A 15,126-nucleotide genomic window follows, 5' to 3' on the forward strand; every position below is an offset into this window, starting at 1 on the left:
ACAATTTAAATACAGTGGGCATAGGTTAACTTAGAAGTTAATAGAACTTCTCAGTAATTTATTTTCAAAAAAGTGAGATTTCGATTCCAAACATTTACTAAAATCCCAAAATTCTAAAAAATGTTGGTGAGAGATTATTGTTCTCAAGGAAATGTTGTTGAGAATTTATTAGTGCCATAAAATATCTGAGAGACGCATTAAAAGCGTTGCAGAGAGATTAACATTATCTTATGGAGCAGTTGCTGATATCTTCCTAATGAATAAAATATTGAGAATCTACTTCTGTCGTAGAAAACATAATATGAGGTCCTCGTTTGAATAGAAAAATTGCTGTGTTGCTCACAGGTTATTTTTTATACACAAGTTGCTGAGATACTACTTTTCATAACGGCATGTTGCTGAGAGACTATTTACCCTTTCAACTATTTGCTGAAAAGCAGTTTTTTTCAAATAGTTGCTGAGAATAAGTCTTTCCAAATAAATGTAGCTGAGAAGTCACTTTTATTATAAAAATTTAATGTAGAGGTGTGCAAAGAGAAAATGCTCGGAGAGTAAATGAGAAACCGCCATATGAAGTGACTTACTAAAAGAGAACCAACTTATTGATAAATGTAAACAAGGGCACCAGTTCCTATGCACAGTATTAATTTAATGATAACATAAACTACTGAGAGGGTACTTTTTCATAGATAAGTTCCTGAGAAACTATTTTTGTTATAAACAAAATACTGAGAACTACTTTTTATACGCATGTTGAAGACAGACTACTTTTATTATAGAAAAGTTAAGGAGCTGAGAGACTATTTTTTCACAATGAAATATTGCTGAGAATTTATTGGTGTAAAACGCCTCAAAAATGTTGCAGAGAGATTAAAAACATTCCTGAGAGGCCATTGAAATGTTTCTAAGAGAGTACTGCAAGATTATTACATTTTTAAGTAGCTAAACCCCTATATTCTTTCCAAATAAATGTAGCGACAAGTTTATTTGCTCATAAAAATTTTATGAATAACTACAAATTTAACTGCCGAAACAAAATACTGAGAACTACTTTTTATAAACAAGTTTAAGTCAGACTATTTTTATTATAGAAAAGTTGATTATATGCTAATTATTCTTGTAAACAATTTACTGACAATGGTAAGAATTTACTTTTTTCAGAAAGTTGCTATTTTCCCCATACAAAAATTGTTGAAACTCTATTCTTTCTATTTGTCAGAGAAGATATTTTTGTTATAGACCACTAGTGCACAAAATAGTACGATAGGATAGCGGTGATCGCTAAATGCGTATTCTCATTTTCCTCTTTTCGTTCGTCATTTTAATGATGATATCTCAGTTACTCTCTCACACACTTACTCTCAATTTAGTTCTGTTCAACATTGTTATAGACCAATGATGGGCAAAATTTCTCTTAAAAAATTGTTAAGAGAAAATAAAAACAAGAATTATTCTGCGAAACTTAATTAATTTAATATTTTTTATACATAAATAACATCCCAGGAAGGGTAAAAAATAAATTCATTAAAAATATTGCGGGAATTTTTTCATTGATGTTTATTTTTGTGTTAACATCAAAAAATGTAAACAGAACGCATCAACGCAGGTGTGCACGTCTGCCCAACTATGTTATAGACATGTTGCTGAGGAATTTCTTTCATATATACAAGTTGCTGAGCGGTTATTTTCCCCCATAGAAATGTTTTTAAAAGGATAATTTCTGCATCGAAATGTAGTTCAGAGAAACTATTTTGGGGAGAAACTATGTTTCCCCATAGAAAATTTGGTGAGACTCTATTCCACTAATGCACAAAATAGTACGATAGCGGTGAAGGCTAAACGCGTATTCTCTTTTTTCTTTTCCGTAATTTTTGATGATGATATCTCAGTTACTCTCTTACACACTTACTCTTAATTTAGCTCTGTTCAACATTGCTCTATTCTTTCCTACATGTTGCTGAGAGGACATTTTTATACCAAATAGGCTGAGAGGCTATATATGTAGCCTCCTTTTATAATAGAGGTGTGCAAAAAGAGAAGAGAGTAAAGGAGAAACCGCCATATGAAATGTCTTACAAAAAGAGAACGCAGAGAACGAGCTTATTGATACACGTAAACAAGGGCACCAGTTCCCATGCTTGTTCAGCATTATTTTATAAATATAAGTTGAGAAAGATTATTTTCCCCATCGAAATGTTGACCGGAGCATAATTTCCTTAAGGACATGTTTTTGATAGTCTAATTTCTGCATCGACATGTTATTGGGAATCTAATTTTCCCTGAAAGTTATAGGGTCTCACCAACATGTCTATGGGGAAAATAGTTTTTCTTCAATATTTTTATGAAAAAAGTTGCACCTCAGCAGTTTTCTGACCAATGTAGATTATCGGCAAGTGTTCATTTATAAAAGTTGCTGAAAGTTTCGCGCAAAATGTTGATGAGAGAATCCTTTTTTTCCTATGAACCCATTTTCTATAAAAAATTTCTTACAATGCATTTTTCTTATAAAAATTGCTCAGATCTTATTTTCTGATCAAAAATAAAATAAAATGGTGGGAATATCGTTATTATTGCAGAGACAATCCAATTCCAATGGGTAGGATCAGAACTCCACAAAAAACATAAAATATTTGGAGAAGAGATAAACATAACGATTTTTCCCCAGTATTTTTTATAAAAAAATTAAGTGTATTTTGACGCTCAATAGTTAAGCCTGTGTTAATTCCGATTTTGCGAATTACGATATCATATTTTTGTAATGGATTTTTTTGGCGATCAAATCTCATTTCTTTAAAATTTTTCTTAAATGGCGCCCAATTTTGGAAACAATTATATTTTAATATTTGAGATGAAACCGTATCAATATAAAGATTTTCTCGAACAATAAGTTTCAAAATGCTGATTCAATATTTTCCAAAATGCATAAAAAAAATATGGCGCCCAATCGTTATTGGTGAATAGATGGATTTTTGAGATTTGGTCCAATCGGACTCGAGTGAAAACCTTAAACTACATATAGTAAAAATTTTTTTCAAATGTTGGTGCCCAATTGCGAGCATTTTGATTCGAATTGCATTATATTCTGCACAATATATAATGAAATGTTGCGCCCAACATTTTCCAATGACATTGAGATCCACAATTTGGAGCGCAATTATATACTATTGAACTATTAGACCGATTTTCACAAAGAAAACAAAAAAGAAAACAGTGAGCAAGATTCTATTGCATGAGCGAAATCAAATTATCAATATTTATATATTTTTTATCACGCCCAATCCCTTCAAATCCTTCAATTAAAAACCTTCAACTTAACAAATTGGCGCCCAATGGTCTAACAGTATAACCAAATCATGAGACCATTGGAGTATGGGTTTTACTCCAACTTTTTTTGTAGAATTCAAATGGCGCTCAATTGTGAGTTATGGGCTATGGTCGTTGTGTTATAAAGATGTCCCACTGTATCTCAATTTAAGCCTATTGATAAATTTGTTTTGCATTTTTTCATGCTTTTTTGATTGACACCCACTTCTAAAGTTTTTTTTCTAATAACCAGCCAACATGTCTCTTGTTGCCAAAGTCTTAACAACAAACCGACCGACCGACGACGACATCCAAACAGACATGTCAGCCCACCAACCTAACAACTTAACTTATTCATGCTAACACCTTTCTTTCATTTAGGAATTTTTGTTTTGTTTGACAGCACCACCTCCTTGCTTGCTACATGTGGTGTGGAAGCATGTTACTGTCTCTCACATAATGCTCGGTCAGTCAGTTGGTTATTAAATTAATGACACAGCCGACAGATGGCGGACGGCTGTCTTTAATGTTTCAACTAAGATGTTTATTTAAATCTGTTTAAGTCGATGATGGCAATTTATTAAAATTTGTTGTATTTAGGTATCACACACGGGCTGTAGATGTCGGTGTAGGTGTCGTGTCGTTTGAATGATTTCCTAGGTGATGTTTTTTTAATAGGTCAAAGGTGTCAGGTTTCGTTGAATTTTTAGATTTTTTTGTAATGAAAATGAAAGTGGATGAAGTTTAGAAAATTCTTAATAAAAAATTAAGGGGTTTATTATCTACATTTACATTGTGTGAAATAATACCCCCAATAATCGGTATTTTAGGCGTAGATTTAAAAAAATGTATTTTTCCAAGATCTATCCTAAGGCTTGGATTTTTATACCCTTCACCACACTGTGGTACAGGCTATTATGTCTTTGTGCATATGTTTGTAACAGGCAAAAGGAAACGAGATATACCCATTGTTCCTTTAGAGAATATGCATAGAATCACTTTCTTAATCGATTTATGTATGTCCGTCCGCTGTCTGTAGATGTTAAATTGTAAACAAAGTACAGGTCGCATTTATGATCCGATTTGGATGAAATTTGGCACATGTCACTTATTTGGACCAAGGATGAACCCTATTGAAATTGAAGAAAATTGGTTCAGATTTAGATATAGCTCCCATATATATTTTCGTCCGATTTAAGGTAAATGGTGTATCAAAGTCTCAATATACCTTTCGATTTGCACGAAATTTTGCATAGTGTACTGAATTGGGTCTAGAATGACGTGTGGTAAGTGAGAAAAACGGGACAGATTTATATATAGCTCCCATATATATTTTTGTCCGATTTGAGGTAAATGGGGGCTTCAAAGTCCTTATATATTTTTCGATTTGCACGAAATTTGGCATAGGGCACTGAGCTAGGTCCAGAATTATGTGTGCTATGTTTCGTGAAAATCGGTTCAGATTTAGATATAGCTCTCACATATATTTTCGTCCGATTTAAGGTAAATGGGGCTCCCATGTCCCTATATATCTTTCGATTTGCACGAAATTTGTCATAGAGTACTGAATTAGGTGCAATATGACGTGTGTTTCGTGAATCGGTTCAGGTTTAGATATAGCTCCAATGTGCATGTGTTGGAATTGATGTTGGTTGGTTTTCGTATAGATAAAGATCGCATATTTAAGTACGTTGAATTTCATGTCAATGTTCCTTCGAAAATACGACATCTGTAAATATACATATGTAGAATATCCCCAAAGTGGTGAAGGGTATCATATATTCGGCCCAGTCCGACTTTACTACTTTCCTTACTGGTTTAAAAATATTATTCCGAGGTCTATCCTAAGGCGTGAATTTTTTAAAAATATTTTTTGGTATCTATCCTAAGGCGTGATTTTTTAAAAATATTTTTTTTAGTATCTATCCAAATGCGTGGATTTTTTAAACATATTTCCTTATCGATTTTAGGTATTGGTGGAGGGTATACAAATTTCGGTTCGACCAAACATAACGAAGTTTTTCTTTTTTATCTTATTTTTTAATTTCTGTACTTAAATGAAGGCTAATTACATTTTATATTTCAAAATTATATATAAACGAAGTTGCTGCAGCATTTTCAACATAATGCCAAATAATTGTAAAGTTAGAGATATAGCAAACAACAACAAAAATAATAATGAATGGAATTTGCATAATCTTAATATAAAAAATAGTTTATCTTCCAATGTTTTTAATAACCGCTTTACTTTTTTGCAATTGCAATTTACATTCACTTTTTGTTTCTTCTCCTCCATACTGGCTCTTCCGTGGTTATCTTAATTTGTAATTTAGTTTGTAAGACAGTTTACTTTATTATAATGGTGAACGTATTTTTTTAAAACAATCAAACAATTTATAGATAATAATATAATTTTTCTTACAAATTGCCATGAGAAACAAAGTGTTTATGATTTAGATTACAAAAAAAGTGTTTTAAAAGATTTAAATGTTTGACTTTCACATCGTCTTTTTTTAATGAAGGACCACAGCATGACGAGTAACCTTAAAATGATGAAGTTTGTTGTTGTTTTATTTTATAATTATTTTTCGTCATTTTTTGTACTTTTGGTTTTAATGGTGAAAATAAATCTGTTTTTTTTTTAATCTCATTTTCATATATTTTTTATATCACCCATTTCAAATAATTTAATTCAAATAATTTTTTTCTTCATCTTCTTTAAATTTTTAAACATGATGACAGATAATCTCTTGTGTTGATGGGTCGTCCATTATCAGTTGATAATTTTTGTGTGTGTGTTTCCATTTTGTATAATGGCTATATTAAAAAGAAATAATTTTTGTTTATAATATGAACATTATTTTTTAATAACTTCTTATAAACAACGCGATGCGATGTAACAAGTGTCAAACGTAATGTTTTACAAATCATTTTTTTGAAGTTTACATAACCTCGAACTATGACATTAATGTTTAATATTCATTACGGTGGCTTTGAAAAATATATGGTTTTTCAATACGAATATTTCACTATTCAAGAATATACCTAAAGAAATGCATGTACAGTTTTCGATCTTGAAGCTACAGTCGAACTTCCATTACTCGAACCACCATTATCCAAAAAAATATTAATGGGGAATTCAAGCTTTGAAATTAATTAATTTGGAATTTATTTTTGAACTTATAGAAGTTCGACTGTATAGCCAATTTACTGTGGGACCGTTAGGAAGCTACATTTCATTAAAAAAATTTTCAGAGAAATGAAATGTCCTTAGGTTTGGCAAATACTGCTTTTTCCCATAGATGATCCATGAAAAAATATTATTAGGAATTTTTACTTATAGCTCTGATGATCCCTAGAGAAAAAGTCGACGCTTATAGCTCTGATAGAGGTTGAAACACATTTTTAAAAATCCTTGAATTAAGAATTTTCGCTTATAGTTCAGAGTTTTCATGGAAAATACTATTATAGATCTGATTGAGCTTAGAAAATTTTATTCTGTTGGTAAACTAAGTTAAAAATGTGTCCTTTTGGGAATACAACTAAAAAGAACTGGGGTTATTTTCATTGTGAGATTAAAAAACTGTTCAGTGATAATATTTGATAAGCAAGTTTTTTGAGTATCGATGTACAAAACTTCTCGAAAATGTTTACCCAGTTCTTCGTTTTTGATGATGATTTCTCAGATACACTCACATACTCTTTCTCCCACTCTCTCTCTCTCTCTCTCTCTGAATTTTGTTCTGCACAACACTGTTCTAGGGATATTCATATTGAGATGTTGCAGATATGTTTTCATGCGAAACATTGCTGAGAGAAAATTCATTTCATAAAAAAAATTTCTGACAGATAAAATGCTTTTAATAATTTGAAATAGAATTTTTTCTTATAAGAAGATTTCATAACTTTCTTTATATAAAAAATCCGGATAATCTCAATTTTTTATAAAAAGTTTACGCATCAAATGTTGCTAAGGGAATTTAAATTTCATAACATCATTTCTGACATACTACGCTTTTACAGATAAAAAGTTTCAAATATTTTGAATATAACATTTTTCTTATAAGAAGACTTCGAACTTTTTGATATAAAAATCAGGGTGCGCAAAAATTTTTGACATACTACGCTTTTACAGATAAAAAGTTTCAAATATTTTGAATATAACATTTTTCTTATAAGAAGACTTCGAACTTTTTTATATAAAAATCAGGGTGCGCAGAAATTTGCTCGCGAATGATTCAAAATACATTCTTTTCGTTTTGTGCTCATTTTACGAATAAATTTATGGTGATAAATTCTTAACCAAACGAGCATTCGCCAAAGAATGTTCGCACTCCCATACCAAACGAGTATGAGCACACAACAACATTCGTTCGTTTCGTTTAGTGGTTGAAATTCTTTCTTACATTCTCTCACGCATGAAAACAAACAATCCCGAATTCTCGCGAATGCTCAAAACAATAACAACAAACGTTCGTGAACTCAATAGTTGTTTGACATGTATTTTGTTATTCCACACACTTTCTACTATACACTAGATATCGGATATAAGCACATCTCATATAAGAAAAAATCGCATACACCGAGCTTATACTTTCTCATATCCGATAATTCCATATAAGAAAAAAAAACGTATATAAGAAAGAAATCTCCGTCTTTTTTCAGTTTCTTATATCCGATATCTTTGTTTTTTGATTTTTTCAATGTTCGACTACGCTTGCAGCGAAATTTTATCGCTCGTGAATTTTTCGTGCAATGCGAACATTCGCGAGAGATTGCAAATGGTTGTTCATTCATTGTAACTTTATCATTCGCGATAAATTGAAAACATTCGAATATTCACCCGTGAAAAAGAAGCATTCGTGAGAAAAAGCGTATTTTAATCATTCTTCACACCCTGATAAAAATTCCTGAGATTCTCAATTTTTTTTATAAAAAATTGCAAACATGACATGTTGCGAATATGTTTCGCAGCCAATGTTACCGAGTGGCTCCACTTCTCATAGAGAAATTGCTCCCTTTCTTATTGGTAATGTTGCTGTATTCAAGTCCTATATATATATTTTTTTAATAAGAATATATGACTAGAGGCTATTCTCCAAATAGACACATCTTTTATATGATTCTATTCATATCGGAAGTTCTTGAAAGAATTATTTTCATTGAAAAGATTATAAAGGACTTCTTTTTATAAACAATTTGCTGAGATGTTACTTTTCTTATAAACATTTTGCTAATGATCTAGCTTTTGTTTGTAAAATAGTTGGAAGACTATTTTCCAATTGGAAATGTTATCGAAAAACATAATATTGTTGAAATGTTAACGAAAAACATAATATTGTGTGGCTCCTACGTTTCTTAGGGAAGAATTGATTGACTATAATTTTCTTATAGAAAAGTTGCTGCTATTCTTATAAACATATTGCTGAGAGACTTATGTCGGCATAAAATGTTGCTGCAAAATAAATGTTGCAATAGAAGAGTTGCAGATTGTTTAATAGTTGATGAGAAAATATGTGAAGAAGCTATTTTTTTCTAGAAATATAAGTCCATGAAATGTTGCTAAAAAAACAAATTCTGAGGTGTTACTTATTTAAAAAAAATATATATATTGCTAAGGTTCTACCTTTCATACAGTATAGTTGTCGAAGGGTTCCTTTGCTTATGGAGTAGTCATGAGAAGCAATTTATTGGTTTGCTCAAAATCGACTTTGAAATCGAATGCTACACTCCTACGTTTCTTAAAGAAGACTTGATTGAGAATATTTTTCTTAGAGAAACTTTACTGAGAGGCTACTCTTCTTATAAACATGTTGCTTAGATGTTACTGCCCACATAAAAAGTTACTGCAAAGCAAATGTTCCAAAATGTTCCAAAATGTTAGCTGAGAAGCTAAAAGCTGATTAAAGACTTGCTGAGAAGTAATGTGATGAAGTTATTTGATTCTCAAAAAATCGATGAGGTCGAGGTTTATTTGAAATATTGTTGAAAAACAAATTAGAGGTGTTACTTTTTTAAAAACATTTATAACACTTTTGGAAGGCTACTTTCCTTGTGGAAAATCCATTGGGAAGGAATCTATTGGGACGCTCGCTTTTAAATCGAAAGCTACACTACTATGTTTTTAGAGAAGACTTGATTGAAGGTACTATTTTTAGAGAAACGTTGCCAAAAGACTTCTTAAAAACATGTTTCTAAGATGCTATTGTCAACATAGAAATGTTGCTAAGTATCTCAATGTTGAAGAGAGATTTGCTGAAGTTTTATGAAGAAGTTATATGGTTCTTGAGATAATTGATTCGAGTTTTATTTGAAATATTGCCGAAAACAAATTCTGTAGAAAAGATGTAAAGAAATAAATTTTATTAAGAATGGGTTCTGAATCATTAGGAATTTTAATCGCATGCTTAAATTGAGACACTTACGAGGATTTCAAGCATGATTTAAATTGTTATCCTTTATTCTTTTACAATAAAAGAAACCAACATAGCATGTCAATCCTGAAGTCCTCTTATGTATTTCCCCCTTTACATGCCATGCCTGAAATCCTTGTATGTATTTCATCTTTATTCTTGGAGTTTTTCACTGAGCCTTGACAAGGGATTCAATAGGACTTTTTCTAAAGTTTTCCAAACCATTTTCCCACACCAAATTTAAAAAAAAAAATCCCCAAATCTACTATAAAATCCAATATTAACTGACTGTATGTCAAATAACTATAATTTTTATAAATATCAGTTATACACAACATTCATTTATATTTTGAAAACAATTTTATTCTTTATTTCCAGTTAATAGTTATAATACCACAACGCCAACGGAAACACCAGATCCATCGTTCAGCGCACAGCTGGCACCCTGCCCGATTTGTTCGCGAACATTTAACCCCGTCACACTACGGAAACATGTTGGCATTTGTGAAAAAATGGCCACCAAAAGGCGTAACATTTTCGATTCATCACGGCAGCGTCGAGAGGGTACCGAATTGGCCACATATCCATTACCAAAGAATTTTGGTTTACCCGAAAAGACTTCGTCGAGTACGACAACATTGACAAGGACGAAAAGTGAAAGGGGTCAGTCGCCAAATCCATTGCAAAAGGTAAAGGGAAACAATCAAATTAAAATTTAATGGAAAAATAATATTCTGTATCTCTCTTCCAGGTCGCCTCTCCCATAATGCAGCGCAAAAAGCCCACAGAAGAATTTGTACGCTCCACCGCCCGTGCCTCAATGCGTAAGCTATCCACCTCTTCGGCCACCGATGGCATGACAACATCCAGCAATTTTAGTCGTGATCGTTTACGTTCCTCAGAAAGATCACTGACACGTCGTGGTCCCATCCAGACATCGGTACCCTCTGAACAATGTCCCCACTGTGATCGTTGTTTTGGCCTAAAAGCTTATGATCGTCATGTGGAATGGTGCAAAGAAAAGGCTCTCCAGGATTCCATTAAGAAACAAGCCTCAAGTAAATCAGAAGAGAATGCTGCAAAAGCACGCCTGGAGGCGAGAACGAAATATAAAGCACCGTGTTTGAAGTGAGTATAAAGAAGGATATTTTAGGGATTGAAAGATATGAGAAAGAGATTAAGAGAAAGCTTCGCCACTACTCCTAGGATGTTTGGTATTGAAAATGGGATATATCGGTGTACGTTTTGGCATAGCCCCTGCATTACGACTCCACCAAATATTCGGATTTTTTCAACCGAACTAACTGTTGGGTAGTAAATCGTTCTACCAAAAATTTACAATATTGGTCCGCTTTCTAGGGCAGCCATCATTACACCCTTCCTTCCAAATATCGATATTTTAGGGAGTTCTGGCATATTCTCAACACAAATTGACTGTAATTAAGTATTTTGGATTCTCATTGACTAGAATATTTGCTTTTCAAAAATTTTCAATATTTACCCAAGCTTCAGGGTAGCCTTCATAAACGGTACACCAAAAAAATCTGCATTTAAGGAAAGTTTTTCAACCGAGTTAGCTGTTAGCTGGTATTTTGGGTTGTCATTGGAGAGTAAATCATCCTACTAAAAATTTTCAATATTGGTCCTCTATTTAGGGCATTATGCCGGTTCCTCAAAAATTTCGATATTTAAAGGAGTTCGGACATGTTTTCCATCCAAATTGGCTGAAATTTAGTATTTTGGATTCTCATTGACTAGAAAATGTCCCTACCAAAATTGTCAATATTGATCCATGTTTCAGGGAGGTCTACGTTAACCTTACCCCTAAATGTTTTTTTGGAAAGTTTTTCAACCTAGTTGGCTGTAATTTGGTATTTTGGGTTCTCATTGCGTAACAAATCGTCGTACTAAAAAAGTCAATATTGGTCCATTTATTAGGGTAGTCTCCATTATACTGGTACCCAATATCGGTATTTTAGGGAGTTTGGCATGTTTCCCATTCAAATTTACTGTAATGTAGTATTTTGTATTCTCATTGGCTAGAAAATACCCCTACCAAAAATTATCAATTACCATATAACAGTACCTCTTATTATTCGGTATTTTGGCAGGGTTTTAAATCGAAATGACTCTAATTTTAAGTTTTTCAACCGAATCGTCCCTAATTTTATATTTCTATTTGGCTGTAAAATGTTCTCACCAAAATTATCAATATCAGTCTACGTTTTGGTATAGGTCCATATAACCATACCCCCAATTTTCGATATTTTGAGGATTTCAGACATGTTTTTTAACTCAGTTTGTTCTAATTTGATATGTTGAGAATGGCCGGCTGATATTTGAGAATGGCCAATCTTTTCTAACCGAAGGAATTTTTTTTTAACGTTACAAAGTGGCTTAATTTGGCTTTTCGGCGTCGTTATCCATTAAGGCAACTTCGTTATAAAATATTTTCAACGGGAATGTGGGCAAGTTGTTCAACCGAACGTACCTAATTTGATATTTCTATTTGGTTGTAAAATGTTCCCACCAAATTATTAATATCGGTCTACGTTTTAACCCTACGGTCAATAACCAAAAAAGTATACGTAGATCAATAACCGTGGTACATTTGTACCCATCCAAATATAGCTCTATAACTCATTAAAACATTGGACTATCGTGAGGTTTTTTGTTTGAAATTAGTCTACACGGATCTGATCTAGATGTAGGAACTCAAAATTATATATACATTAAAATATTATATATTTAAATCCAAGCTTAAATGATAATCTATCTAAAACAATCATAGTAAATTCGTTATAGCTTTCGAATGAGTTAAGCTTTTTTAGTTATTTTTTTATTGGGATCTTATTTAGGTGTTCATCAACCCCTCTGCAAATTTCTGTGGCCCTAGACAACATGGGGCCATCGGGGCGACTCGTGGAAGTCAGAAACTACCTTGGTTTTCCCTTGGTATACAGGCACAAAAACAATGATGAACACCTAAATAAGATCCCAATAAAAAAATAACTAAAAAAGCTTAACCCATTCGAAAGCTATAACGAATTTACTATGATTGTTTTAGATAGATTATCATTTAAGCTTGGATTTAAATATACAATATTTTAATGTATATATAATTTTGAGTTCCTACATCTAGATTAGATCCGTATAGACTAATTTCAAACAGAAAACCTCGCGATAGTCCAATTTTTTAATGAGTTTCAGAGCTATCTTTGGATGGGTACAAATGTACCACGGTTATTGATCTACGTAGGTAATAACTTTAAAAAATTGTAAAAATTATATATATGGAAAATATTTACAATTTTTTTCTTCGATTATGTGTGAAAATACCTCAAGAATGATTCCTCAAAATTTGATCCAAATATCTCTATTATTGAAAATTTTACAGCATTTTTATTCAAAAAAAGGTACAAATGTACCCGGTTATTGACCGTAGGGTTAATATAGGCACTTTAACCGTACCCCCAATTTTCGATATTTTGAGGTTTTCGGACATGGTTTACAATCTAGTTGGCCCTAAATTGATATTTTGAGTTCTTATCAGGTGGACAATATTCTTACCAAATATTATAAAGATCGGCTGATATTTGGGAATGGCGCCCAAATTATGGTCCAATCTTTTCCAACCGAAGTGACTATATTTTAGCATTGCGAAGGGGCTTTAATTTTGCATTCTCGCGCCTTGCCGAATAAACAGCTTATTTAGAAAATATTTCCAACATAAATTCATGATTCTACATAGCCCCCTATAAAAAGGATATTGACCTATATTTCAGGGTAGACCTCATATAACGCTACCCCTTATTATTCGGTATTTTTGACAAGTTTTTCAACCGAATCGTCCCTAATTTGTTATTTTGGGTTATAATTGGATGTCAAAATTGTCTGCCAAATATTATCGATACCGATCCACATTTTGGCATAGCCCCATATAAAATAGTACCCGTCATTTTGAGATTTTCAGACATATATTTGGTTCAAATTTTATATTTTGAGTTCTCATTGCCTGGAAAATCTTCCTACTAAAAGTTATAAAGATCGGTCGGTATTTAGGTATGGCGAATTAACATTGAACATTTTCCAAGCGAAGTGACTATATTTTAGCACTATGAAGTGGCTGTAATTTGACGTTCAGTCAATATTGACCGTAGTTTCAGAGAGGCTCCCATTATTCGGTTTTTTTGCGATTCCAGGCCGTTTTAAACCAAAATGAGTCAAATTTTATATTTTGAGTTATCATACTAAAAATTATAAAGATCGGTCGATGTTTGGTTATTAAGGTCCAATTTTTTCTAACCGAGGTGACAAAGAGGCTGTAATTTCTTTCTACCAAAAATTACAAAGATCGGTTGCCATTTGGGTATGGGGACTAAAATAAAATTCAAATAAAATTACATCCGAAGTGACTATTTAGCATTACGTAGAATCTGTAATTTGGCATTCTGGGACTTATTTACAAAATATTTTCAATATAACTCCACTTTTCTACATAGCCCCTTATACAAAGGCCCCACCTCATTTTCGGTATGTTCAAGGTTCTAGTACAGGTTTTCCAAACTGAGTACCTGTAGTTTGGTATATCTTTGTTCTCGCAATTGGTTTATCTCATCAAAATACCATGACATAGACTTCACATAAAACTTCTGATTGATTTTGAGTATTTTGTGTTCCTCATGGAGCATAATCTAAAAAGTTCAGCCTTAAAAAAAATTGGGAACCCTAAATTTTTACTTTTTTCTTTATTATTATTTTTTTCTTCTATGTCATAATAATATATTTTTTAAAAACATTTTTTATAATTTTATTTGTTTTATTATTTCCATACAGAACAAAACGCTCGATAAATCGCGACAAATATTCTGGTGCCGCCGGAGATGAAAATGAGGATATTACCAAAACACCAAAGCTTGGCCACAAAACAACACAGGATACCGGGTTAATGTCCATGTCGATGACATCTTCGATTAACAGTGAAAGGTAAGGACGAACACGATACTGATTTTCTTTATTAAAATTTATAAAGAGCTTAAGATGCTTAAGCTTCTAGAAATAAACTTTATAGAAAATTGCGTACCTAGACAAGCAGCAGCACACGTTTGAAGTTGATTATTGAATGCGAACCGATTTTTGCAATATTGGAAAAAAACCTTTATACCCCATCCTATGTTGTAGGATATGGTGGTTCTTAGAGGTTTTCTATTCGATATTGTAAAACGTTATTTTGAATTGATTTTTTACCTAAATTGACAGTTATAATTTTGATTGATTGATTTATTTAGAATTTGGTAAATTTTTGAACACACACACACCTCACACCTTCGGAAAAACACCCAACCGTATTTTAAACAATTTTCTTAATTATTACCAGTTGTTTTTTGTTTCACCACCCAATTTTGAGAGT

General features: G+C 32.2%; 1 protein-coding gene across 1 annotated transcript in view; it reads left to right on the forward strand.

The window, feature by feature from the left end:
- The window catches only part of LOC133322441 (mucin-2), an 85,545-nt gene that overhangs the window by 54,900 nt on the left and 15,519 nt on the right, over positions 1-15,126 (forward strand). The window contains exons 2-4 of the mRNA XM_061531439.1: positions 10,095-10,405; positions 10,468-10,844; positions 14,553-14,702. Of these exons, the coding sequence (XP_061387423.1) occupies positions 10,095-10,405; positions 10,468-10,844; positions 14,553-14,702 (838 nt within the window). The remainder of the gene's footprint in view (positions 1-10,094; positions 10,406-10,467; positions 10,845-14,552; positions 14,703-15,126) is intronic.

Source organism: Musca vetustissima, unplaced genomic scaffold, assembly GCF_032173495.1.
Source record: "Musca vetustissima isolate MV318-11 ecotype Yass unplaced genomic scaffold, APGP_CSIRO_Mvet_v1 utg5566, whole genome shotgun sequence".
Taxonomy (NCBI): Eukaryota; Metazoa; Arthropoda; class Insecta; order Diptera; family Muscidae; genus Musca; species Musca vetustissima.